At 36.0% G+C, this 26743-nt stretch overlaps 2 protein-coding genes across 3 annotated transcripts in view; one reads left to right on the top strand and one right to left on the bottom strand.

Annotated features, from left to right (window-relative positions):
• The window catches only part of wash (WASH complex subunit washout), a 51687-nt gene extending 42136 nt beyond the window's left edge, over window positions 1-9551 (top strand). The window contains exons 7-10 of the mRNA XM_083118053.1: window positions 1030-1355; window positions 4625-4750; window positions 6289-6360; window positions 9076-9551. Of these exons, the coding sequence (XP_082974179.1) occupies window positions 1030-1355; window positions 4625-4750; window positions 6289-6360; window positions 9076-9240 (689 nt within the window). The 3' untranslated portion in view covers window positions 9241-9551. The remainder of the gene's footprint in view (window positions 1-1029; window positions 1356-4624; window positions 4751-6288; window positions 6361-9075) is intronic.
• Window positions 9552-9991: 440 nt separating this feature from the next.
• The window catches only part of LOC145983980 (endosome/lysosome-associated apoptosis and autophagy regulator family member 2-like), an 83151-nt gene continuing 66399 nt past the window's right edge, over window positions 9992-26743 (bottom strand). Inside the window, exons 9-17 of one of the 2 annotated variants that reach the window (XM_083117220.1) lie at window positions 25368-25622; window positions 22742-22977; window positions 20640-20781; window positions 18560-18762; window positions 17580-17765; window positions 16429-16561; window positions 15126-15383; window positions 12490-12519; window positions 9992-10383 (exon numbers count right to left, since the gene is read on the bottom strand). In XM_083117220.1, coding sequence (XP_082973346.1) covers window positions 10327-10383; window positions 12490-12519; window positions 15126-15383; window positions 16429-16561; window positions 17580-17765; window positions 18560-18762; window positions 20640-20781; window positions 22742-22977; window positions 25368-25622 — 1500 coding nt within the window. In that variant the 3' untranslated portion in view covers window positions 9992-10326. The remainder of the gene's footprint in view (window positions 10384-12489; window positions 12520-15125; window positions 15384-16428; window positions 16562-17579; window positions 17766-18559; window positions 18763-20639; window positions 20782-22741; window positions 22978-25367; window positions 25623-26743) is intronic. The other variant, XM_083117221.1, reaches the window with a different exon arrangement.

Below are 26743 nucleotides of genomic sequence, written 5' to 3'. Positions count from 1 at the left end.
GTTAATTGCTTAATCTTTGAATTTTAATTTAGTTTGCTTCATCTTCAATATTTAAGCTTTTTCCTTTTGATAAATTTATGTTCAAGTAACAGAAATCAGCAAGACATAAGCAACTGTAAAGTGAAAATTAGCGTAGAATTGGTTTGCCCATGTTATTCAATTTTCCTGTTCTTCGCACTCTACTGGGTATGTTTTCCCTAGCTCAGAGGAGGGAACGGAAAAGGCTCTGAAGGTTGAGAGTGCGACCGGTGGACTCTCACAAGAAGGAGGTTACCCTGGGCACGGAATCACCATGCCTGAGAAGCAGTGTTTCCTCCCCCTCTTTCCTCTCTCCTCCCTCCTCGCCAAGGGCTGTAAGGGTAGCGGGAGGAATGACGTCAGGGTGAGATTCCCTGAAGTCATTTCACCGGCTGGAGAAAGGTTCCTGGACATGCAGCGGCAAACGGTTGGAACCATTCGTGCGCTGGAAGCAAAGAAATGTATGCATCAAAATTGGTTTGGAAGAATATTGCGAAAATATTAAAAAAAAAGAAATAAAGCCGGGTCATCTGCAATTACCTAGATGACCCAGAGTATACACCGCTGTTGCATACATATAGGTATAAAGTTCAATTTTTCTAAAAGTTTGTTTTAAGTCAACTTTATGATCAGGCAGGCTAGTGGGAACTGGATGTACAGTTTAAAGTTGGATCTGAACCAGTGGAATCAAGGAATCAAACCTGGACCTTGTCATTACAAGATGAAATTGTTACCACTATGCCATCAGGGAGGCCCTTCCATTTCAGAGTGCTGGTAGCATTGAAATGAGCAAAATGTTAAGAAATTTTGTTTGCATTGATGTCCTCTACACACTGTTTTTTTCAGGCTGGTAAATAAATATTTGACATTTTATATCAGAACAGTGCTCTGTTGGTTTACAATAAATTTTCTGTTCATAATGTTTTTCATTCTTTCTTCACACAGCATTAATTACACCTGTAAAGCAATCAAATACATTGTTGCATTTTAATGTACTGCTTGTTCTGATAGGAATTGCTGATGACTTGAGATATAGCATGGATACAGGACCAATGATAGCTCCTTCTGTGTCAACAACTCCAGCCATTCCAGAATTGCCCAACTTAGTTCCAGAAACTCCTACTGTACCTGAAAATGTGAATGCCCATCCATTACCTGTTCAAAGGGCTCAGGACTCAGTAGTACCAGAACTTCAGGCACACCCTCCTCCTCCACCTGCCCCACCAGAAGCAGTAATGGCTCCTCCTCCACCACCACCCCCACCACCAGAGGTTCCATCCCCTTCACAGGCTCAGGATACAGAACAACAACCTGCATCTGAAGCAGTTGTGCGAAAGGTAAGTAGAAGAATATACTTTCATTTGGGTACTCTTAAGGTTGAGCTGATGTAGTGGTATTGGTGGATATCAGAACAGACATGCATATTTCATTTTTGACGGAAACAACAAATGCGAAATAACACACTGTAATGTTCATTTTTCATGTTTTTGAAAGGTGTTACGTGCATTTTCCTACCATGTTTTGTCACGAAATGGTGAGAAATGAACCGTAAAATTTTAAATCAAATCTTAAATATAATATTTAGAGTTTATTTACAGATGCAACACTTTCTGAAATTTGAATTATTCTGTGTTATGTAATTTATGGAAAATTGAATAATTCTCCTGTAAATATTTGAGAAGCAAAAGTGACTCTATTCCTGTGTAAACTTATTACTCTGATAATTGATTGATTGAATTGGTGTTTTTTAAGTCCACTTTGTGCACAGTAAGGCTAATCGAGACTGGACCTGCAGTTTAAAGTGGAATCCGAACCACGGTGCCATGTGCCTCCACCGGGCATTGAACCCTTCATTACAAGATAACTTCATTTCTCTAATAACTACATAAATATACTATATACTATTAGAAGGGAAATGTTTCTTTTGTGTAATAAGTGTAGTTTTTAAATAAAATTTTGGGTTTTATTCACCATTTTAACACCAAAATGCCATTTTTATACTACTTTTGATCCCTAAATGTGCCCAGTTTTTGTAAGTTTATCAGAGTTAATTACCTATCTCCGTGTAACTGCCAAACTGATATCTTTAGATACAATCAAATCTTTGGTTTTATGCATCATAAATATGTGGCTCTTGGAATCAGTATTGGAAAGTATTGGTTCAAATTAAACGCTGATATCAAGGAATATGTGACTGAAGTTTGTATATGCCCCCTGTAACAAGGAACATGTCAAATTCACTATAACTGAAAAAAATTTCACACAAAAATCTGAAAAATCAAGTATGCAGTAGTGCAGCTGATAGCAAAGTTAATAGTCGATGATTTGTCCATCATCAAGTTCATTCACTCTGTTTTCCACAATGTGAGGTTCATGAATTGAAGTAATAATGCCAGTAAGCAGAGGCAAACCTCTGATCCATTCCACACAAACTTATGAAGTGCAATCAATTTTGCTGCCTGTCTAGCAGTTTCCTTGGGCATATAGGGGCCTGCCTCCCTTATGGTGGTGCAGTGGTAGCTTCATCACCTTGTAATCAAGGGGTCCCGGGTTTGATTCCCAGTGGAGGCACATAGTGGTTCAGATTCCACTTTAAAACTGTAGGTCCAGTCCCAATTAGCCTTACTGTGCATAAAGTGGACTTAAAACACCAAATCAATCAATCAGTCCTCTGGCATATAAAGGTTGATTGCAGGTGATGTGGTTATATCTTCCTTTAATTCCTTTGGTGCAGGTGAGGTACTTTCTTTGACCACAGATGGGAGTTGTGGCTGTCTGGGCTTGGTCATTCCTACCTATTTGCCCCCACAGGTGCAGGTGACCACATCATGTTAGATCATTTCACAGGCTTCACCTATTGGCTGCTAAACATTCTTATACGTATTAGGGATGGGCCAATATGAAATTTTGGCTGATGCCGATATTCTACCAATCCAATGTAAAATTCCAAATGGTCCTTGAAGAACCTAAATGGTTTATTGACCTCCTTAACCTCTTGACTATGTAGTCGAGCCTGCATGCTCTCCTACCACTACGTACGGCCCATACGTAGCTGGTACTATTGGCCAAATAGGAAATATTCTTGCATGGTAATGGCCAAGAAAAGGTACGAATGCCTCTGGTTGGGAAGGACCAAAGTCTATGTGTTGCTGTGATGTCATTTGATCATGTGAGTATCGCAAGCAATGATCAAAGCATGCTCGTTACATGATATGTTGCTGAAAGTACATAACCGTGCTATTGAGGAGACCTGTGTGTTTTAGGTGTTAGGCGTTTTTAGCAGAAAAATATGGAGGAGGATAGTTTGTCGAATTATGTTCCGGAAGAAGAGGAGAGTGACTGTAGTGAGTCGGAATATTCAGATATATCCAATGTGGAAGACCACACATAGTTCATGTTAGCCACACACTGTATTCAATTTTTCAATATATTTTGGATTTTCACATTTTTTCTTTGTTTTTCAACACCCCTTTACACGTGTCTGATGGGGGACTGAATAATGTTAATTCTGGGGTGATCTTCATCATAGTACACCCAATTGTCAACCTCACTTCCACATAGTACACCCTGGACTGCATTTTTCAAACTAACGAGGTTCTGGCGACTGGCACTATGGCCAGTACAATTTTGTGTGTGTTGTCCTGTTTTTTTTTGTCCTTGTGTGTGCTGAGTGCCCTTTTACAGCCTCAGTTTTTACCGAAAGTCAGAATATTTTAATGTCTTAGTAACATGACATTGCAATTATGCTATTTTATATATGGTAATTGGCTGGACCATGTATAATGTGATGGGTGCAAAATAGCCTAAGTGCTGACACACCCAAAATTTTAAATTCAAAATTCAAATTCAAAATAATGTTAATTCTAATAATTTGAATACCAAAAATTATGGAATTAGCAACCAATGTGATAATAGATGATTTGTTTGCACTATCGCTGGGTGTCGCCTAATGCTCTCCACATAGCATGGTTGGGGGATTCTGCTCTCTATCTACAGGTTGGGATTCAAGAGGTTAATAAATGTGTGCAATGTAAAAGCTGCTGCATATGTAGACATTTACTTTTAACACAAGTAAGGCATGGATATTATGTTTATATCCATAAACTTTGGAACAAAATGGCAGAAAATTGCACTACATATTTATAGATACACCAGATCTGTAAAATTATTGGTAATTTTAACGATATGCCTATATTGGCAGATACTGATAGAGTACCAATTAATCTGTCTCATCCCTAATACATATAGCTCAAGGAACGCTGAATCATTTAACACTCTATGCCCTTCACCTATATTTATTTGCAATTACCACAATGCGAGGAGTGGATCACACATGACCTGGTATATATATATAATATTCCTTGGATCATCTGTGCCGTAGGGGAATTTATACATTGCTACAAAATGGTTTTGTGTGTGTTATGCGATAATACTTTCAGATCTTTTAAAAAATGCTTAAGTTCCTTCTTCTGCTGCATTTAGTATATTGAGAATATTACACATGTTTTTAGTTTATACAGGCCTTGTAGTTTACACAATATTATTATGATAACTGCCATTTTTGTTGGTGCATATCTAATCTAATCCACATATTTTTATGTTCTAGGATGCTCACGTTGATGGGGATGCTCGTGCAAACTTAATGGAAGCCATTCGTAAAGCTGGGGGATCGGGGAAAGCCAAACTTCGATCTGTTAAGGTTAGAAAAGAAGAAGCCAAAAAGAAGAAACAGGTAAAGGAACTTCCTTATTTGATTTTAAATTCTTCAAGACTAGTAAGATTCATGGTTCTGTTGTGACACTGTAGACATGTTATGTCTATATACAGTGGAATCGGCTCAGCCTTAGTAGCAAGTTAATATGGAATATTGCCTCCCCTGACATGGATAACAGCAGAATAGTGAGTGTTCATTCTTCTGACAAGGCATCATAAGCTCACCCACTGACACTGATGAAACTGTTCACTTGAAGCAATATATCCATTCGTGCACAAGGGTTTCCGCAAGGGCATGAAGTGTTTGGAGAGAGTGATCTCACTCAAGTGTCATTCCAATTTGTCCCAGATTTCTTCAGTCAGATTCTTACATGGCAAAACTAGGTTGTTATCATGAGTGAATGGTATATCCCTCAGTTGAAGAATGACATACGGCACTGGAATCTCATGAACATACTGTCACACAGTTAAGGTCCCACTTTGAATGATGGCAAGATCAGTTTTTGTACCAAAGCACATGCTTCCTCTGATCATATCTATCCACCTGTATGAGCAACAGTTGGTTAAATTGCTTCAGGATGTAATCTTCCAAACATGTTTATGACCATCTGAACCATGCAAGCAGAAACTAGACAGGTCTGAGGATAGCATAGGATACCAGTGTCTTAACTGCCACTGAATATAATCTCTGGAGAACTTAATTCTCATTGCATGATGTCTTCTTGTCAATCAGGGGCTTTAACTTGTTGTTGAGATCATGAAGCAGCCTCCTTTAGGCTGTTTCTGAATTGGATTGGCAAGTTACGAATCATGGTCTTGCCATGTACTCTTGCAGTAACATGCCTCTTCTCTGCTGCTTGCAAATGAACAACATTATCCTGTACTGGGATTTATTTCCTTTGGTGTCTGGTAACCCCTCCCCACACTTGAAAGCATTTCAACAGTTTTCGTGTGGTACCCTGAACAACCTCTAGTATTCTTTCACCAAGCCCCCATAAGCTTGAAGCAGTGTAACTGTATGAATGGCCCCATTTGACAACAGTTGCTGCCCTCAGTCCTCATGCACTTTCATTTGCATTATGTGAAGCATTCAGATATCTAACAAGTGACTAACAACGCAGTGATGGTGGTACCTGTTAGCAAGGAACATTCATATTTAGCTGTAACTATATTCCCTTTCAAATCTCATGTTCTATAAGTGAAGCTTTATTTTATTTTTTGAGCAGTGCATTTATGTATGAAATAATTTCAACTGCTACTTTTCCATGTGAAAAAATGGCATGCCTGCTGTTGTACTGCCATGTTGTACTGTTACAAGGTCAGATTCAACTTCTGTACATCTAGGTTGTCCTACAACAAACAAAGCAGAGTTGTGATGGTCTCATTGAAATTTCTTCATAACTTGAGTGGAACTCTGATTTTTATGTATAAGCAATTGGTAGCAATGTTTATCTGCTTTAAGACATAAACCCATCCTTTATATGTATTTCTTATTCAGAAATAATTTTCACTTGATGAACCAATATGTTACTGGAACAAAGTATTATTTTTTTCCAGGAAGAAAAGGTGACTGGTGGTGGTGGAGACCTGATGGCGGACCTTCATGCAAAACTCTCAATGAGAAGAAAGGTAGGAAAAGATAATATTCATACCAAAGCGGTAATAATATCCAACAATATGAGCCTGACATCAAAAGAATTGATTGATTTATCTTCTGAAATTGTGTTTGTCATGTTAATATTTTATGTGCTTAGTAAAATTACCCGAAGTTGTTTCATTTATAGATTTTTTTTCAGTTCATTATGACCGTTTCACTAGTTTGTCCAAGAAATATGTAGTGTTTGGTTTTGGACAAAATATCTTTCTATTCAGTGTGATATTACCATTGTCCTCACTGGGTGCCTGGATGTTTTTTACACATTTTGTGTGTATTCACAATTCCTGGTTGATATAAATGACTCTGGCTTTCCTTTCTAGTGATGTTCTAACTGGTTCATCCAACATGTATTTTTTTTTCATAATTGGGAAAAGGGAGACGCGGTAGTATATAAATACGGAGAAACTAGTACTCACTTTTATCCGCGAAGCTGTTTTTTCCTTTTTCGATTAATTTCAGTGGCCACTGCCACCATCCTCATTGGAACTTGCTGTACTGTTGCTTTGCGTGCGTCTGGGTCGTCTGCTATTTCCGGGTGATAACTATTGTAGTAGGGGAATCCAAGTGTGGTGCGCTTGCCCGCTATCGATGTTTAGCTCATGTGGAAAGTGCATTATGGCATAGATTTCCTTGATTTTGGTGTATACGAGTGTGTGGGCAGTGTGTTTGACTTGAACCTTTTCAATTTTATGGTTATTGTATTTGATACGTTTAGCAAGACCAGTAGTGGGTTGGGCTTTTTTCGCATCTGCTAGGTGCTGTTGGATTCTTTCATTGACAGATCTGATGAACCTGCCGATGTAATGTGCCTTGCATTCACACACTGCATCATATACACCTGGGTTATCAAGGGGGGATAGGAAGTACCGTTTGTGTTTGTTCAGTTTATCAGCTATTTTGGAATTGGTTTTGTGCGCTACTTTGATGCCATATGGGCTTTGGATATGCAGTTGGAAGTGGTGGGATGGTAGGGGAAGGCAAACCATTTATATTGGCCATTGGAGGTTGATTGTGGTTGACCTATATTTCCACTTTACTGCACCAAGTGGAAAGTTGTGCTTCAGTGTAGGTGGCTATCTCATCTCGTAGATCCTCTTCTCTGCAACAGTAGAAGGCTCTTCGATAAAAGTTCAGCCACACATTGGCTTTTTGCTTGGGGGATGGCTAGAGAAAGCATGTATGTACTGGTTGCCTGCATCCAGTTTTTTGTAGACAGTGGTTGTGAATTTGTTAAGTGCACGGCTGATGGTGATGTCCAGGAAGTTGATTCTGGGGAGGGTGCTATTTAGTTTGTTCACTTCTGTCTTTTTGTATATGATGATTGTGTCATCCTCGTACCTTCCATATCAGATGTATTGTAGTTCTGGAGTGTGGAGTATCTCTTTTTCAGCCAGGTGTATGAATATGTTGGCTAAAGGAGCTAATAGCAGATTGCCCATTGCGATTGCGAAATATGGATTCCTCTACCAATAACAATTGCCCATTATTCATGATAGTTTTTCATTACAATTACTTCCAAATGAGATGTGTCTCTAAGCTTATGAAAGGCTATTAAAGTAGGAATAATGTGTCCCTAAACTGTTTGGATCTAATCAAAAATATCTGTTTTAACATGGTGTTGGACATTTTTTACCCAGGCATTTTACAATTTAATTCCTTAAATGTTGCATTTGTAGTTCTGAACGATGGGTGTGTAGATTTTTCTCTTTTTTGGTTCCTGTGCTTTGAACTTTGGCACAAGGCCAATGTTGGTGATGGTTTCCCTTCATTAATTGTGGATGAGTTATTCCAATTCTGTTTTGCTTAAAATGTATTGTTCGAGATTCTTGTAAAATAAATTTTATGCTAGAAATGGCTATGATACCTTTTCAAGCTCGATGTTTCTGCAATATGATGACATCGGGAAGCATTTAGACCTAAACCTGCTTTGAGGTGTCCTCCTTTCTACTGCTCAGGTAATCATGTAGAAGTGTTTTGGGAATAAAGGAGACTGACTCTACTTAAGTTTTATAAACACTGTAGTGTTAAGGAAAGGGTTGGTAAGTACTAGAAATTTTTCATTGTCGAGAACAATTCATTATCAGAAGAGCATCATTTTCTGTGCTAAACCCCACCGAAACGCAAAACATGTCAGTGCTTTAAGCAGTACACTGGCTTGACAATCAGTGAGCACATCTCTGATACCAGACTTGAAATTTTTCAACTTGTCTCATAGAAAGAGAACTGACTGAATGAGCAAAGATAAAGCTTATGCATGGGATCCTCTCGTCTACAGAAACAGTTCAAATAGTATCACATCACACAACTCCTCACCCTTTCCCCATACACATGCACACTACAAACCACCCATACATAGAAGAAGTATTAACAGGGCCAAAACTAGAAATCATCGTACTTTCAATATTATTATCAGCACAAATTAGCAATCACCCAATCATGAAGGCTGGTGTATATATGGACCAGAAAAGAAATAAACACCCAGCATTGAAACCAACTAATGTTAAGTTAAATGCCTGAAAAATTATAACATTACATTTTAGTTATAAGTTTGCCTTTAGTAACATACACATTGGAAACTCTGAACATTTCATAAAAAATACAAATTTCATTAATTAGATATTAATCAAATTTCCCTCTCCCCTTTTGTGCAATTGCACCTTATGCAAACTATTTCTTTTCATATTTAGGGAATTTCTGGAGCAAACAAAACAGATAAGCCTGATGTATCTGGAGGATCACACATTGGACCAAATAGTGCCATGGGAAGAATATCAGCTATGATACCACCTCCACCACGTCCTGAAGCTTCAAGCAGTACAGGAGATGATGAGGAAGAAGATGATTGGAATTAAATCCATATTTACAAGGTAATGGACCGATTAAAAATGTCTGAACTGCTTCTCCTTGCGAATTATGCTACCAGTGCTGAATTCAAACTGTGATACCCAAAGTTAAACACTCCTGTTAAGTTGAAGACTATTTTGTGTATATATGGAAATTATGGCACTGAAAGGATCAATATGCAAGACTTGTAAATTTGTATGTCTATATATATATCTGGTTTTGTATAAAGATTGTCACTAAATCCATTAGTTTTGTTGTGCTTTTCTCTTATTGATAATATGTATATTTGTTGAAAGATTAAAATAAAAACAAGTCAAGAATGGTCATTTATCAAATTATCTGCTTGGGATTTAAAACTGTTTAGTTAAAAGCAGTCACAAAATTAATTTTAATCTTGCTTGATATTTGAATCCAATACGTGAGAAGTTTAGTTGCATAAAGCAGACTGACCAACCTGATGGCATAATGATAATGCCATCACCCTGTAATCAAGGGGTCTCCGAGTTCGATAACCAGTGGAGGCACAAGTGGTTCAGATCCCACTTTAAACTGTATGTCCAGTCCTGATTAGCTGTCATTTGCATATAGTAGACTTAAAACCTCAATTCAAACTCACAAAGCAGACAGTTGATAAATCAGTATTTTGTGCAACTAAAAATTCTATTTGTCATTTTGGCTTTTCCTCCTCCCTAATATACATATTAGATTTATTTTGTATGTGTGATCCTAGGATATATTTACATAAATAAATAATACACATGTAATGTGATACACCTCTTTTTTAATAGGCATATCAAGCAGTGATTATAAAGTATAAACTTTCCATTCAGGTTACAAAATAACCACTGGCAATCTCAAAATGTGAACAACATGAATGTTCTTTTTTTAACCAGGTCATGTTTATTCATAAACCAATGTAGAGGTAAAAATACTCTTCTTTTGATGCACTTAATTCAACAGAGAGCCATAATATGAACTTTGTGCAGAGAGCATAGACCAGCTTTTATACACTCAGTTACCACAGTATATATTAAATTAAAGCATTTCTTCATATCTGGTTCCATGAAGAATCAATAGGACAGTAAACTGAATCATCACTGAATGTCTTTCTGTGTAAAGTGAACCTTCTCTTGTGAATCTTCATCCTTTCCCTGAAAATGAAAAAGGTACTAAGTAGTGTTGTCACAAACTACAATGTAATCATTGCCCATTTCAAGAGAGAAGTAGCCCAGATAACCAATGTGAATGAGATACAGCTCACTATATTGTGAAAATCCAGCCCATGTCATTCATTGAAAATTACATAGAGTGAGATGATGTAAACGTCATGCTAATCAGACATTAGAACATTCTAAATTAATTGATTATTGACTTTCAAAGTTGTTAGTATGTCAACACCCATCACACAAAATCATTACCTGTGGGCAACTTTCCACATATTACAAATCTAAGCAATTACAATTCCTTAACCTATTGAAAAACAACACAAACATAAGGACCCCCCCCCCCAAAAAAAAAAAAAGAAAAAATAGGTAAAATATATTAAGGATAAAACAGCATGGCTATGGGTTACAGTTTCCAGAACCACATTCCTATGAGAAATTGGTAACAGTTTCAGAAGTGCACTGTCAAGAATCTATATTTTCGTTATTTTATGTGACTTTCCTACCTCTCTACGCTGTGATGATCAGGCTGAATGGTGTAAGCACAAACATCCGTGCCTTACCCAGTGTTCAAACCCGGGGTTCCTTCCTGGATTTGAAGTGCACTATTCAAACTTATTTACCACAGCTTAAACATAATGTTTAGTTCCTCAATAAATTTCTCTCTACCAAGATGGAGTACTGATGATTTAATAATGGCGTGATAGTGTTATCATCTTGTAATTAAGGGGTCTCAAGATCGATACCCTGTGGATGCACAATATTGGTTTAGATTAGGGATGGCCAAAAAAAAATCCGGAAACTGGATTCCGCAAAATTTTAAATCTGATATCGAAAATTTACTATCTGGATTTCGGAAGCAATATGGATTTTGGAGATGATTTTTTTTTTCCTGATGTCCTGGAGAGCCAGTTAGGCCCTGGTGGGTAGTGAGTATTTTAATAAGAAGATTTTGTGAATGGATTACCCGTGCATGCACATGTGTGTGTTTAAGCAAAGAGAGAGAGGCGGGGGTTATACAAGCAGAGGAAAATGGTGGAAAGGATAAACAAGATGTTCAACAGCAAAGAGAAAAGGTGAAAGAAATACCAACGAGTTTGGGAGAGGGAATATCTGTTTGTGAAACTAAAACTTTATATCTGCCAACCCTAATTTATCAGCATTTGGCTCCTGCCCACCCTGTCAAAATTTTCTGGTGCTGACTGTGCTTAGTAATACAGTAGATTTCCTTTCTTTTGTGAAATGATTGCATTACGTTATGTTTTCTTTTTGGGTCCACAATAATTGGTAATTAACAAAGTTGGTACATGAGGTTAGCTACGCAAAAGTAATCTGAATATTTTTTTGCACATATGACGTGAAAGCAAGAAAAGTTTGGTCTAGAGCAGAAAGAAATATACATTTTGTGTTGAATAAGATTCTATTGTTCGAGCTCCAAAGCATGTAATCCCAGGATGCAGATGCAAATGCAAATAATTATATTGTTTTGGTATCAGAAGGTGCTTGCACATTGACCTAATGTGCGAAATTGTCAATCTATCAAAATCACGCTCTTGTGCAACTGTTACGGCAGATAAGGAGCCATCGAGCAATATGGGCATATTTGGCCGAAACAAAGAACTGCTGAAGCTTTACAATACTGCTGCAACAACACTAATCCCATTGCTTTTCACTTAGCCAATTACTCTTTCTCAGTTTGAAATTGTCTGCAAACATATTCAGCAGACTTGGTTATGTGCTATTAAACTTAGTATTAAAACAAGTGATAGCTAGAAACCAGGATGGATCGAATTCGAAATCCGAATTGCCTTCTAAATCCAGATTCCCTCCGATATCCAGATTCTCTCAGAAATCTGGATTCCAGATTTTAAAAAAATCTGGATTTGGCCATCCCTAGTTCAGATCCCAGTTAGCCTGTCTGTGCATAAAGTGGACTTAAAACTCAAACTTTGTGATTTAATAATGGAAATTTCAGTCAACCATAGAGGGTAGATAAGATTACTTTTACTATTTAAAATATGCCTTATTTTTCCAATTACATTTTATGAATATATGCATAGAAATGCAAGCAGAATAGAAAAAGAAGTTACTTACCACTGTAACCTTAAATTCCATTTGTTCATTCTATAACAAAAGACAAATGTGAATAAGTAATAGCAATTACTGCTAACAAAATATGAAGTTAAGAGAAGTATCATGCACAGTCTTTCTCATGCAAGAACAACATAAGAACTCCATTTTCAAATTACTAATTTTCTCAAAGGAAAAATGAAAGATCATCACATTAATAGGTAACGGAAAATTAGTCAAAGAGTGCATTTGTATTAAACTAACTGCACATAGGAATGTCATCTTGTTAGAATTTTGTAATTATAGCTATACAGTACTATAAATATGTATTTACTAACAATAAAAGAATTTGTAGTGAATGTTCATGTCTGCAGTCAGTATTTGTATTATTGTTAATTTCTTAGGTTAATTGAAATGATGAGGATGAGTGGTGAATTAGTCAATAGATGAAGGAAGAAAATGAAATACCAACACCGTACCCCAGAACCCAATTTCATTACATGCTTTGCAGACCACTCCACCATGGAGGGCTGATCATTTCAACAATGTATCACCCAATCTTTCAACAGAAAAGCTACACAATGTCCCTTTCATTCTGAATGGAACCAGGTGTTATGAAATGCTTTAATTTATTATTGTATATCCTATATTGTCCTCTGCTTATTGGAGTTTTTATTTCAATTCATTACAATCATTATACGAGAAACAGATCGAATGAATTGTGATGTACAAAATGCTTACTTTCCTACTTGTGCCATTGGCTGTACTGTGTTAATACTGAAAAATCATTCATTACAAGAAGTTTTCATGAAGGATGATGTAATTGGGGAAACATTCCAAGGTGCCAATTCCAATGGAAAATTGGTAAAAACACCATGGTTTATTCTAGCTTTTTTAAAAATCCATACAGTTGATGATCCCCATCACAACCTCTTGATTGCAAGTTCTGCATTATGGACATTGTCTCAAAGGTATTAAAGTTCTATTTAGCATGTAACATAAGAAGGTAATCTGCATTTAATTTCAGTGCTATTTTGCCATTGCATCTTTTCCTAAGTTCTTATCATGTTTAGCAGTTTACATTAATTTTTAGAAAATAAATTTGCAAGTACGATGGTCCTTTTTTGTGCAGAATCCATTGGAGATTATGGTCAGGTGCATAAATTAAAGAGATTGGTGAATCATTCAAGTGTGTCTTGCAATGTTTATAATTTTAAAAATTATCATATTTTATCAGCAATATATCAGTATGGGTAAAAATTTCATCAGCGCACCCTTAATGCTTTGATGAAAGGTGTGGGAACATGAAACAACTGGAAAGAATTTTAGGCAACATTGCATGGTGAAGATAGAAGTTCAAGTATAATTCCGGATTTTCTCAAACAAATTTTTCACATTTCCAGATTAAAATATTTCTTATTTCTGAGAGTATTTCTTTAGAAAATATTTTACAATCCCAATCTTCATCTCATTCCAATAATGGAGACTGTAAATGTTACCACTTTCCTTATACTCTACTTTATGGAACAGACTAATTAGTATAGCCTGAGAATTAAGCTGTACATGGCGTAATAGTATTTCTGACCATTATAATCAATACGAGTTCATGGTTTTGATATGAAAGATTAAATGTATGGCTGAACCGATGCCAATACTAATACTTTTCCCAACTCTCGCCTACATGGATGCTTGAACATTGTAATAATTACAACACACTGTATTGAAGAATGTGATATATGAAAATGATTCAAATGCCTTAGAGAAGCGATTTAAAAGTGAATACAATTAAACATGAAAAAATATTGGTCGATCTGGAGCCTGCAACCATGGATTCCCATTTGGTCAGGACCTTTCAGACCTGGCAATTTTGGTTTTGCTTTACATGCACAAGGATCAAGAGAAATTGTGCTTTCAAGAGCATGTGTACACAGAGATATCACATAGTTGGCAGAAGGTATGCCCAGTTCAAAGCCATAACATCCCTAGCTGCAATGGTCCATGCATACAGGTGAGAGCCTCTGGCATAGCAGCTTTCTTCTTTGCTTGGTACCTCAGCCCAGAAAAAGGCACAATGGTTTGCTTTGTTAAAAAGCATGGATCACATTATTTATGGCTTCTATCTTTCAGCTATCACTGATCAGTTTGTACAGTGCCATTTAAAAAGATGGGTGACATTTAGGTCAGTTAAATAAATGATTGCTCCAGAGTAGTAGCATTTCACAACTGATTTTTACAACCCAGAGATCGATATCCTATTGGAAGTAAGGTGTGCACACATTGCTGTCTTCCAATCTCTCCTAAGGCCACTAATCTCAAGCAGGAGGTATGAGAGAGAAGTTTTGTTTTCAGGGGTGAGGCATCTTGATTTGATTTATTTTACTTCACCTTCCTGCCACTTTTGGCTAATCGTGAAAATGAGGACGAGTGCTGATATAACGACATTGATGAAGCTGACACTTACAAAGAACACCCATGCACAGGCTGGGATTCAAATCATGCTGTGCTAACCACTCTGCCACAGAGGTCGGTGGGTCTCTTGAATGTGGAATCCATGTCTAATTCCCACATAAATCCCAGAGTTAAAGAAATTCACAGACAATGTACCCTGATGAACACAGTAAAATATAATTTTAAGTAAATTATTTTTGTGTACTACTTACCTTTCCCCTAATAGATTTGAACTTGTTAAGGAAACCCAGGGACCGATTTGCCTGCATGAATTGCACTTCCTCCTCTTCTCCATCAATGAGAGCACAGCTTTCAGCTGGAGGTAATTCCTCTTCTCCTTCTCCATCTCTACCTCCAGAGGATTGGACCAACTTCATATATTTGTACTCCAGACGTTGGGTTTTCTTCCAAAAGTGAAGCATGAGTCCACACAAAAATACAGCTGCTGATATTGCTGCAGATATCAATAACTGAAATACATATTGAGCATGGCAGTTAGTATCATTAAATAAATATGATAATTTATACATTGAACAGTATTATAAAATTAAACAGTCCTTCAAATAGTATTTAGCTACTACTACTGAAGGCCTGTTAAGTGGCTTTTTCTTGGGTGATGCACAGTCAACACATTAAATCAAATTGCCATTTTAATCTCACTATGTTAGCCTTACTGTGCATAAAGTGGACTTTAAACTCTAAATCAATCAATCAATCATTATCTCACTATGTTGACTGAAGCTCCTTATTTCTTTTCAAATAGCTATTTAATTCTCCTGACACAAGTGTTTACAAACATCTTAGGTTCCCACTTAGGATTGAACCACTGTTGATGGAACTGCTCTTGTGAAATCATTGGTCACAAGTTGCAATATTTGACAGTGCTTTTCAGTTGATGTCTAACTGAATCTATCAGGTCCCCATGTTTGGCAATTATACAGTTCTGATTTTTATGAAATATTATGACACCTTGAATCCTTGTAATGGAAGAACTTTGAATACTTTATGTTTTCAGTTAATTAGAAAATGGGTAATTCCTTCACAGACTGAGCCAGAAGGGTTTCAGTGTGCAAATAAATTCAGATTACTGAATCTCATTTGGTGCCTAAATGTTATGCATAGTCACCATATGACATCTGAATATTGATGTCATGTTTCAAATTCTGGATCCAACTTGGAACCACTTGAAAAAAATGTAAAAGCTTTAAACACTATTCTACAAGGGAACCCTTTTTTGTCATACGAGACTAATTTTTTCAGCTAGAGACGAAGAACTATTCACTAAAATAACTATATTGAAAGTAAATGATCTTCAAACAAGTTTACTTATTTGTAATAAAATCATAGAAATTGTTGTAGAAAAATACTACATCTATCCATGAGAGAATTAATATAAATATATATAGTTAGAAATTTGCTATCTTGAAGATTAATTATTATTGTATGTGTTACTGATATATATACACATATATTTTTTTATGTTTAAAAGATTAAGTAGGATAGAAGTTTGCTTACCTGCCATAGGAAAGGAATGTAAGTCTTACAGGGAATATTTTTTGATTTTGGCATATCAGCTGGCGTGAAGCAAAAGGTTGGAGCCAAATAATGAACAGATTGCATTCCATTGACACATTCTCCTTTTACAAGACTGGAAATACAGAGAGAAATAATGTTACTTCATCAACATTAAGAATGCACAAGTGTGTAGTGCTCTATAATATGCTTGATTTTATGGAATGAAAGTAGATAGATTAGCATGTTGAAACAAATTCATTTAAATCGTTTTCAAATGGTCGAGTTATGTACAATTTTTCTTGCCAAAGCCCTGCTACATAATGTCCAATTGTAAAAGTCTTGTTCCCACTTAAAATATTTGGAGTCAAATCTCTATACACTGCTACAGTTAGGTTAGGTTGTAATTTAAGCAGGATGACCATATTTAAAAGGGGACTTGTTAGGGTTCAACCTCCTTCCCTGAAACTGGTATGTTGGATTAATGCAAGTTCAGAAACCAAAACTAGTAACTAATTTTAAAATACTTATTCAGTTACAAAAATACAATGCCGAGAGGCATTCCTTCCTTGAGGCAATCAAGTCGATTTTCACATTTTTGGAATTCCTAAAACTTGTGCTAAACATGTTGGAATTACAACCTACCCACAACCACTTCACATCTGGCCATCCTCTTTCCTATGTTTTTCCTATGTTTTGAAACTGAAAAACTCCCCTATGATTGCCCCAAAATTCGGTTTCCAACCTTTGCATTGTTGGAGAAGGTGTTTTAATCCCCCTTGACAAGAGTTTTGAAAGTGGGACCTCTGGTTTCGTTTCTCATCATGCTCCCCCTCTCCAGTTGGGTACTATGAAAATTTAACCTATATTTTGTCCCATAAAATACATGTTTGCACAGTGCATATTGACTTAATACTGTTAAATATAGGTCCAATTATGCATAGACCCCCCCAGAAAGTTTTTCCTGTCTACAGCCATGTTAAGCAGATATAGGCCATGGTAACTATACTATGTACAATCATGGACACTTCTGTGTAGTAACAACCACAAATTCAATGTGGTCATTACAGTCTAGAAGTGTGACTGTACAATAAATAGTATGCAACTGTTGAAGGAATTAATTTATACATTTTGCACACATGTAAAATACTTACTTAAAATCACTCTCTTTGCATAAAGGGCATGCTTCAGCACTTTTCCACAAGAAGTGGAAATTGCAGCCATCACAGGTACCATCGGGACATTTTGGTGGTGGTAAAATCCTTCCATGGTCCTTTTCAGAAGGTACACAGCGAAGAGTTACTATTGTTGTTCTTCCTTGTGGACATGATCTTGTTGTTCTGTAAAATTACATTCATTAATCCCTTGAACTGCTCTTGTTTACATCACAATAATATAGCATTGTAGTACTCCATGAAGTGGAAAATATGATATTGATAATATTCAAATAGGATTGAAAAAATTACATAATATGCCTAAAGGAAATGGGTAAGAGTGAAGTGAAGACTGATTGTTCAACCTCTCATTTATCACTACATACATGATTTTACCCATTAAAAATCTAGAAATTTGGAGGTTAAAAACTCAAAATTCTCTTATTGTTAAGGTAAAAACTAAGGCTGCAAAGAGGCCTCAGTCAAAATTAATAAATAAAGGAACAACAGCTGCTGAATGGTGAAAGACAAAGGGGAAACACCAGAACTATAATTTCAGCCATTGTACTAATTTATTGAGAATGGCTTTCCTGCAATGTTTGTAAGGAATTTGAAAGTTTTTAAAAATAATCCTCGTTACTCCCCATTTGTCATGTGCTTCTCACTGCAAAGGCAAGGAAAGCTGACTACTATCCATTACTGTAAGGCAGGAAGCAAATTTAAGTACTATAATACTGAAAGTTTCTTGAATGCTACGTACAAAACAAACAACACAGTGAAACTCCCAATGTTATATTCCAGGTTTTACAATTCATCACATTGCAGACTTTACTGTCTTGTCCCCAATAAAGCAATACACTACAAAATTTACCCAGATTTTAAATTTCTTCCATTACTCATTCTTTTTCATGAACCCTTCAAAAATATACATTGAAAGTTACACTGGTTCTCATGAAAAATGGATATCAGAAAATACTTACACAGGGGTTGAGTAGTAGAAATGAAGATCATTTGTATGTTCTGAACTGATGAAGTCGTCAATAACATGCAAATTCATGAAAGATTTATCTCTGCTCACACCTATCAACTCATCTCCTAACGTAACTGACTGTGTCGAGTATGTTGATTCTTCATTTGTCCAGTGGGTTGGCACAATTGTGGAACGACATACTAATGACTTGATCTGCAATGATATATGTTGCATCTGTGCATTTTGAAATGGTTTACAAAAGTAGCACAGTATTTATAATTAGTTAAAAAATTATGCATGCATAAAAAAAGGGAAAAATGAAGAACTCAGGAATTGCTCATCAAACAGTAGAAAGAAAAATGACATTGGATTCAATTAGTTTTTTTTTGCTGTTATCACAAAACCCCATTCTGTCAGCTGAGTGTTTCCTGAAGTACATGTGAGGGGTTGGGGAGATGGGGGTTAGACTTGATGCATGTTGTTCTGTACTTTATAGTGACGTATCAAACTACATATTTCTTTAGATTCGTCAAAGTGTGGATTGTCAAATGTTTAAGAATTATTAAACTAGTTCACATGCACACACTTGTAAGTGAGTGGCCGCGGTGGCTCAGTCGGTAACGTGTCTGACTACCATGTTAAAGGTCCCGGGTTCGATCCCCGGCCGGTTCAAATCCAGGAACTTTTCTAACGATGGAAGCGGCCCCGGCGCCCACCCAGCGTCGAATAACATGGGTACCTGGGGGAAACCCTGGGGGGTAAAGGCGGTCAGGGGCGTGATGCTGATCACATCACCCCCACTCACGACTGGATCAAGAAAGTGTGGGGCGTTACTCCCACACCCCCTATACGCCTTCATGGCATGGTGCTATGCACAGGGGAGCACTTTACCTTTACTTTTTTTACTTTATTCCTTAAATGTTCTTTCATTTTGTTTCCTAGGACTTTCTGATATCAACACACATTAAAAGGCAGTCCAGACCTCAATAATGCTAGAGACAGAGTACACACTGGTTAGAACTAACCAACAATGTGCGAATATGTCTACCTTCATTTTTTTTGGCTTAAAAAATCCTAGGAAACTAGGATCACCTTTAAAGAATAAAAACTCGAGTGTGAAGCAGTCATTCTAATTGTTTTCTGGGCATAAAAGCAAATTACATACAGAGAAAGTGGATTTGGATCCACTTGCATTCACATCAAAAGGAAACCAATCCATTTCCACAGAGAAAAATGATCCTATGCAGTCAGTAGCATATGGTAGTACACCAGTACTACTCCAGAAATGGAAGTCTTGTGTTTCATATTTTTGTTATTTAGCGTCACTTTCCTATCACTTTTGGCTAATTGTGATGATGAGAATGAGTGATAGATGAAATTGATGAAGAACACTCATGCCCAGACTGTGACTCAAACCAAATAACTTAGTGGACACCTTAATGTGCTTGGCCACCAAGCTCACAATAGAGAGAGAAGTCTGATGCTGTCTAATTTAATTAGGAGGTTATAAAAAAATGTTCATCAAATAGGTAGTTTCACATTTACACACACACTGAAAATGGAAAGTTATTACATCTTCCAAATAGACCACCAACATAAGCACAAAGTTTTGTTCCTGATTTTAATATACCGGGTGTTCCATTCAAATCTCCCTAATTTCAATTAATCGTAGAAAAGGAAGTATGAAAGATAGAGCAATGAAATTTCAGAGAATTGAAGAAAAACTCATAAATTTTATTTTTTACACACTAATACACCTCCACATGTGCCCCATTAGTAGCACGAACAATATCCAGTCTGTATTCAACTTCTTGCCATGTTCTCTCCAACATGTCCCCTGTTACTGTTGCAATCCTATCACATATGCAGGTTCATAACTCTGGGATGTTATTCACTGGAGTCGCAAACACACAATCCTTGACGTAACCCCAGAGGAAGAAGTTGGCAACTCCCCCCCCCCCCCCACACACACACACACACTTCTCTCTTATGATTTTGCTTTGTGTACAAACTAATCTAGTTCTTGTTTTAGAAAGTAATAATTATATCATGAATCTCCTTAGAAACCTAATTTAGTGAGAGACACTTACCTCAGAACTTTCATCATCTATCTGGCTCGATACATTATTTGAACACAGTGCTACAGAAGAACCACATAGACTAATGTTGAAAATGTGATAATACAGGTTCCCAGATGCAGCAAATAAACGACTTCCTTTCACTAAGAATGGGCTGCAATAGACAAAGTTTTTTCATTCTATTACTTGAGTATAATAACAAATATTACATAATATTTTAACTTTCTAGCTGTTGTAATATCCAAGAAATCAAGTTGCATGATGTCCATTAATGACTTGAACATACTAATGTAATGGATGAACCAATCTGATTAATTTATGTTTGAATAATATAGTATTTGAAAGGTCTTTCCATCCCAATATTTTATATTTAAAGCTTTAATGATTTAAGATATCAATGATGATCTGTTGCATAGCTTGCACAGTCTCACTAACCAATCATGATAATTGTTATTGCATTAAATTTTTGAAATTTCTCAGTCCACTTAATTTCATTATAGGGTGTCTACCGAAATGACAAATCCAAAATTCTTGACCTTTCTTTCCTTTTTCTTGACCTTTTTTAACATTTATTTAATTGCCCCCTACTAAGGTATAGTTGGAAATTAAGAAAATAGATATTTTTATTGAATGTAAATACCCTTCCACAAGGCTGGTTAAGATGAACACTGAAGCTGTACTTTAACAAAAGATTTAGAGTAGCTTTAATTATTAATGCATGTAAAAATTAATGCTTCAGACTTCATCCTTGATGGGAAATGGCCACATTACTTTATTTAATATTTTTTACAAAACTTCACACTTTCAAGAATGTAATTCTTGAGAAACAAAGTGAACAAATCTTAAACTACAACTCAATACAATTTTAGATTTCCAAATATTCAATTTTATCAAATCCCAGTACAGGTATACAAAAATGTGAATTCACTATACTGTAAAAATATAGCAAAAATTATTGATCATAAGCATAATTTCTTGACTTTCTTGACTGATAGACACCCTGTTATAGCTTAGGTAGTTTACGAGCCATTGATAGGACATAGTGATGTACACTGTTAACTCTTCATTATTTGACTCCCACAGACAGCCAGATTGATCAACTGAGATAACTTACATTAAGTCAGTATTTGATATATCTTCCAGTACATTTAATTTCATTTCTGCAGCTTTAATAGTTTCGAAAGATCATGTGATGTCAATTGCTGAAACTCAGGGACAAACATTAAGAGTTTATAACATATTAAAGGAGTATTATGTAGGTGTTATTAATCCAAATTTTATTTTTATATCTCTCTGTGTCTGATGGATGGGTGTGACAATTGCATAAAGGTACTTTTTTGTCAGTTTGTTCATTACAGTGGAACCTCAATTATACATTTTTGGGGAACTATGGCTCAAAAACTTATAAAGCGGAAAAATATATAATCTGGAAAAATTTACATTTTTATTGACTGTGAAAGAGTAAAATGTGTAAAGCAGGAAAATGTAAGAATCCAGGAACTTACAATCAGGGTTTCACTGTAGTACACTAAAAAGGAGACATTGCTTTACGCATTGACATTATTAATATGATAATGCTGATAAGCTTGCTTATGTAATAGTACTTTCTCTACTACAAGTACGTAAACATGTGGATCATGTACACATTTAAAAAGAATGCTGACCAAGGCAGAATTTATTAATTATCTTCAAATAAACACACCATAAACCTGATGTTTCAACCTTATAGCAAGATCATCTTTAGACTTGGAACCAAATTCACAGAGTGAGTGAGAAAGAGTCGAGTGGGTCAGTGAGTGAATGTGTGAGGGAAAGTTGAATGAGTGAGTTGAAAGAGAGAGAGTGAGTTTTGTGAGTGTGTGAGAAAGTTGAGTGAGAGAAATTTGTGGTTTTGTTTTAAGTCCACTTGTAACTTAAAACAGATAGGCTAATTGGGACTGGACCTACAGTTAACATGAGAGCGGAGCCACTATGCACCTCCACCGTGTGTCAAACCAGGGAGCCCTTGATTACAAGGCAACTACACTACCATTATGCCATCAGGGAGGCCCACAGAGACAAAGAGCAACATGCATGTGAGCACTTATCTATGAATAAATTTCAAGTTTACTTACTCTGGCAGTGATTGTAGATTGTACTGGATTCCATCTGCATCAAATGTACAATTTGTTGTGCATGATATTCCATCAGTACTGACTAGACCAGGACCACAAGGTTCACAAGAATCTTCTCCAAAAGCTAATGGATCTGAAACAATGGTATTGGGTGGACATCGAATGCACTTGGATGTGTTTGGCTCAATGTAATGACCAACTGGGCAAGGTATACAATGTTCATCATCATCAGTTTCCTGTTAATAACAAATCCAATTAGTGCATTATCATATACAAGAGTTTAAAAAAAAGGTATAGTGCTCCCCTGTGCTTAGCACCATGCCATGAAGGCGTATAGGGGGTGTGGGGGTATTGCCTCACACTTTCTTGATCCGGTTGTGAGTGGGGGTGATGTGATCAGCATCACGTCCCTGACCGCCTTTACCCCCCAGGGTTTCCCCCAGGTACCCATGTCATTCGATGCTGGGTGGGCACCGGGGCCGCTTCCAAAGTTAGACAAGTTCCCAGATTTGAACCAGGTGAGGATCGAACCCGGGACCTTTAGCATGGTAGTCAGATGCATTACCGACTGAGCCACCACGGCCACTATATAAGAGTTACAAAAGGCAAAACGTTCTGACAGAAAAAAAATTCTCATCTGATTTGTGTGCTTCAGTGAAGAATTTTAGTGTTAGAAATATGATGTATCACAATGAGAATATGATAAACTTCAGTTATTTTCAGCAAAAGTAAACATTGTCACATGAAATAACATGCTACAACAAACATAAAACAAGCTACTTTTAACTTGGAAACCTTATTAATTACCATTCACTAGTATATTTATTTATAAGAAAATCTGTAACATGACAGATTTACAGGCTGATAATGATGTGGGTTATTGGCCCTTGTTCTGATTGGAGTATTCTGATTTCTTACATCTCTCAAGCACATATCAGGAGGTTAATGATATGTAGTGTGTCATTTGTTGAAAATGATTTTTTCATCTCATACACTAGCATATACCTGTATACAAATTTCTCATCGAGCAATCATTTCTTAACTATTGCCTGCATTGTTGTGTTTATGATTTGCATGATAACTAGGGAGCGGAAGTTGATGACCTAAAAAATATAGGTATATGGCCTATAGAATGTCCTAAAAAATGGGAAAAAATGATGTAAAAAGTGTAAAAATGACCCATTAAATTTGTTAGTTTAAGATTAAAAATTGAAATGAAAAGGAAATTAAACAAAATGCAATCTTGCTTTAAAAAAAATGCACCAATGATACCACATGCACATTCAATTAAAATATGCAATGAGGATTTCCCTCCTCCCCGCTCGAAAATCATGGAATTCTCCAGAAAAATTTCCCTGCGAGTTTCACCATCTGGCCAAGGCATTTCCAGCCTCTCCTTATGTGATCTTAAATCTGAGTTTGCCCCCGACACAACAAAGACTGTCACCAGTTCAGCATTTCATTTGCTCGTAAATTGCAATCCTGCGAGATATATATATAGGCCTATGTTCACCTTGGTGAAAATACTCAAGAATATTACCAAAATGGAAGAAGTGACAAAATATGACGAAACAATACACAGAATATTGCAAAAATTGACAGGAAAATGTCGAAAATCAGGGAAAATGACCTAAAACCTGAAAATTACCTTTTTTGGGATCTAGACGAAGTGTAATATTGTGTATATTTAATGGGCATCATGCCCGAGATGTCAGATAAAAGATGACATTTCATCAACTTCCGCTCCCTGATGATAACCTATTTTTGCATTATTTTTACATTGAAATTTCATTTTGTGTGTGAAAGATCGTGCTCACAGATTTGCTAATGTGATTGCATTAGAAAAGTTAGGTTTGGTGTTCTTATTTTTCCATGAAAATTAATTATGTTCCTATTAGCAGTCAGATTTAGCTGCCTTAGTATTCCTGTACCTTTCCTGCTCTCCTGTATGAGTATGTTATTCATAAAAAAAATGCTTCAAACATGTTTGAAATTGTAAGTTGCAACGTACAAGCATGATCTCTTGCACAACTTACTTTTTACAAACATTTTTCTCAAAAACTAATGGTTTCCCTGACTTACAAACATCAAAATTACAATCTCAAAGTTTCAAATATTATTTAAGACTCGTTTTCAAATGCTTTCCTCATCTTCCTCTACAACATGTGAAAATCATACAACATTTGGGAACTCAATTTGATGATATTGTCAAAACAAGTAAATTTCTGAGAAACATTTTGCTACAGCAATGTGATTTGCATGAATATGTGGGTCTGCTCTAGCAACATTTCATTCTCTTATTTTTCTCCTGTTCACAGTTGCCAATTGTGAAGTTTAAATGAACTGAAAGTGTAGCGGACGAGCTTGTGTGGTGACTAATTTTGTGTGTAGACTTCATCATGTAAATACATATGAGAGGTCTCACATGGAACACACCATTTCATAAATCCCTCGAGTTCTCATTTAATTTCCATTTTGAATGAACTAAATATCTGCTTTCATTGGATAATTATGACTGTTTCTTTTCATTAGGTCTTTTTTCTACACCCTGCAACTGTAATATTGGAGGTGAAATTGAATTAAGATGTGAATGCTTAGAAAAAACACATTTTCTTATCTTACTTACCTGGTAGCATGGAAAACACATTGCAGCTCCTCCATCTATTGTATTTGTAACATTAATTGCATAAATTTTCACTATATCTCCATCCATTTCTCTCTCGGATGCTATGTTGCCATTTGGAAATTCTTCAAGAGGAACTTTCCTGAATGCCCAGCTGAAAGTGTAACTGTCATTCTGCATCACAGAGTATGTGAAAACCTGTTTCTTATGAGGCCCTGTCCAGGTTTTTAGAGCAGTTACTCCTCTATTCTGCGAGGTCTAAATATAATATGATGTAATTAGTATATTACATATCACACTAAGAAAACAAAACTACACACACAGGTAAAAAAACAGAGGTAAATTTAGCAGTGATAGGAATAGTTTTTTTTTATTTTGGAGGGGTTAAGATTATATACCATATCCTAACCACATTTCCAAAGGTACAGATAATTCAACTAACAAAAGTTCATAATGTGGTTTAAATTTGTTGATGCAGACAACAATTCTTTTAAAATTTACTCATATGCTGAATCTCTTCCAAATTATATCATTAATCTTGACAATTTGCATTGAAGGTTATCATACCTCAAAGAATAAATGGTTCAACATTTTTCAAAATTTCAAAAAACTAGTTTAATGTGAGAGGTCACACGATATAAATTATATGACTATAACTTCTAAATTTTTGTCATAAAACAGATGTGTTAAAATTAATAAAATATCTATGCATTTCAGAACACTAAGAGAATGAAGGGTAAAAAATATAATGAAAAACAGTTGTGCTGGATATTCAAAAAGTCTCCCAGGTCCAGGAAAGAATAATAATAATGATGATAATAAACTTTGAGTAAAATTGCTTTCTTGTTATTAGTTTAGAATATTCATTATTTGAAGCTAATAATCATAACCACAATAATAATAATTATTATTATTTCTACTATTCAAGTTTAATCAGTGGCCTAACCCCCCCCCCCAGTAAAAATTTCTGCCAACTTCCATGGTAGGGTGGTTAGCACAGCACACTACGACACCACAGGTCACAAGTTTGAATCCTTGCTTGGGCATGGGAGTTCTTTGTGAAATGTCCCTTCATCAATTTCATCATCATCTTTGCAAATAGACAAAAGTGGCAGAAAAATGAAGTAAAATAAACAAAATCAATCAAAATCAAATGTCCTGCTTTAAATTGTAATAATACTGAAGTGACTATGTGAAAAACAATATAAAGAAAATCATGTAATAAAAATGAGAATTTAGTTGCCTTCCATTGTTGACTTTTGTATTATTATTATTATTATTATTATTATTGTAGTAATTGCAGTCTAGCTGTAAGTCCTAATTTATATTTTTTGCTAAGGTTATTTTGAAACAATATGAATGAACAGTGTTTCTTGAGA

This window comes from Lepisma saccharinum, chromosome 2 (assembly GCF_977018435.1).
Source record: "Lepisma saccharinum chromosome 2, izLepSacc3.1, whole genome shotgun sequence".
Lineage (NCBI taxonomy): Eukaryota > Metazoa > Arthropoda > Insecta > Zygentoma > Lepismatidae > Lepisma > Lepisma saccharinum.
Note: the sequence above shows the minus strand (reverse complement) of the source record. Positions and strands in the feature narration are given on the sequence as shown.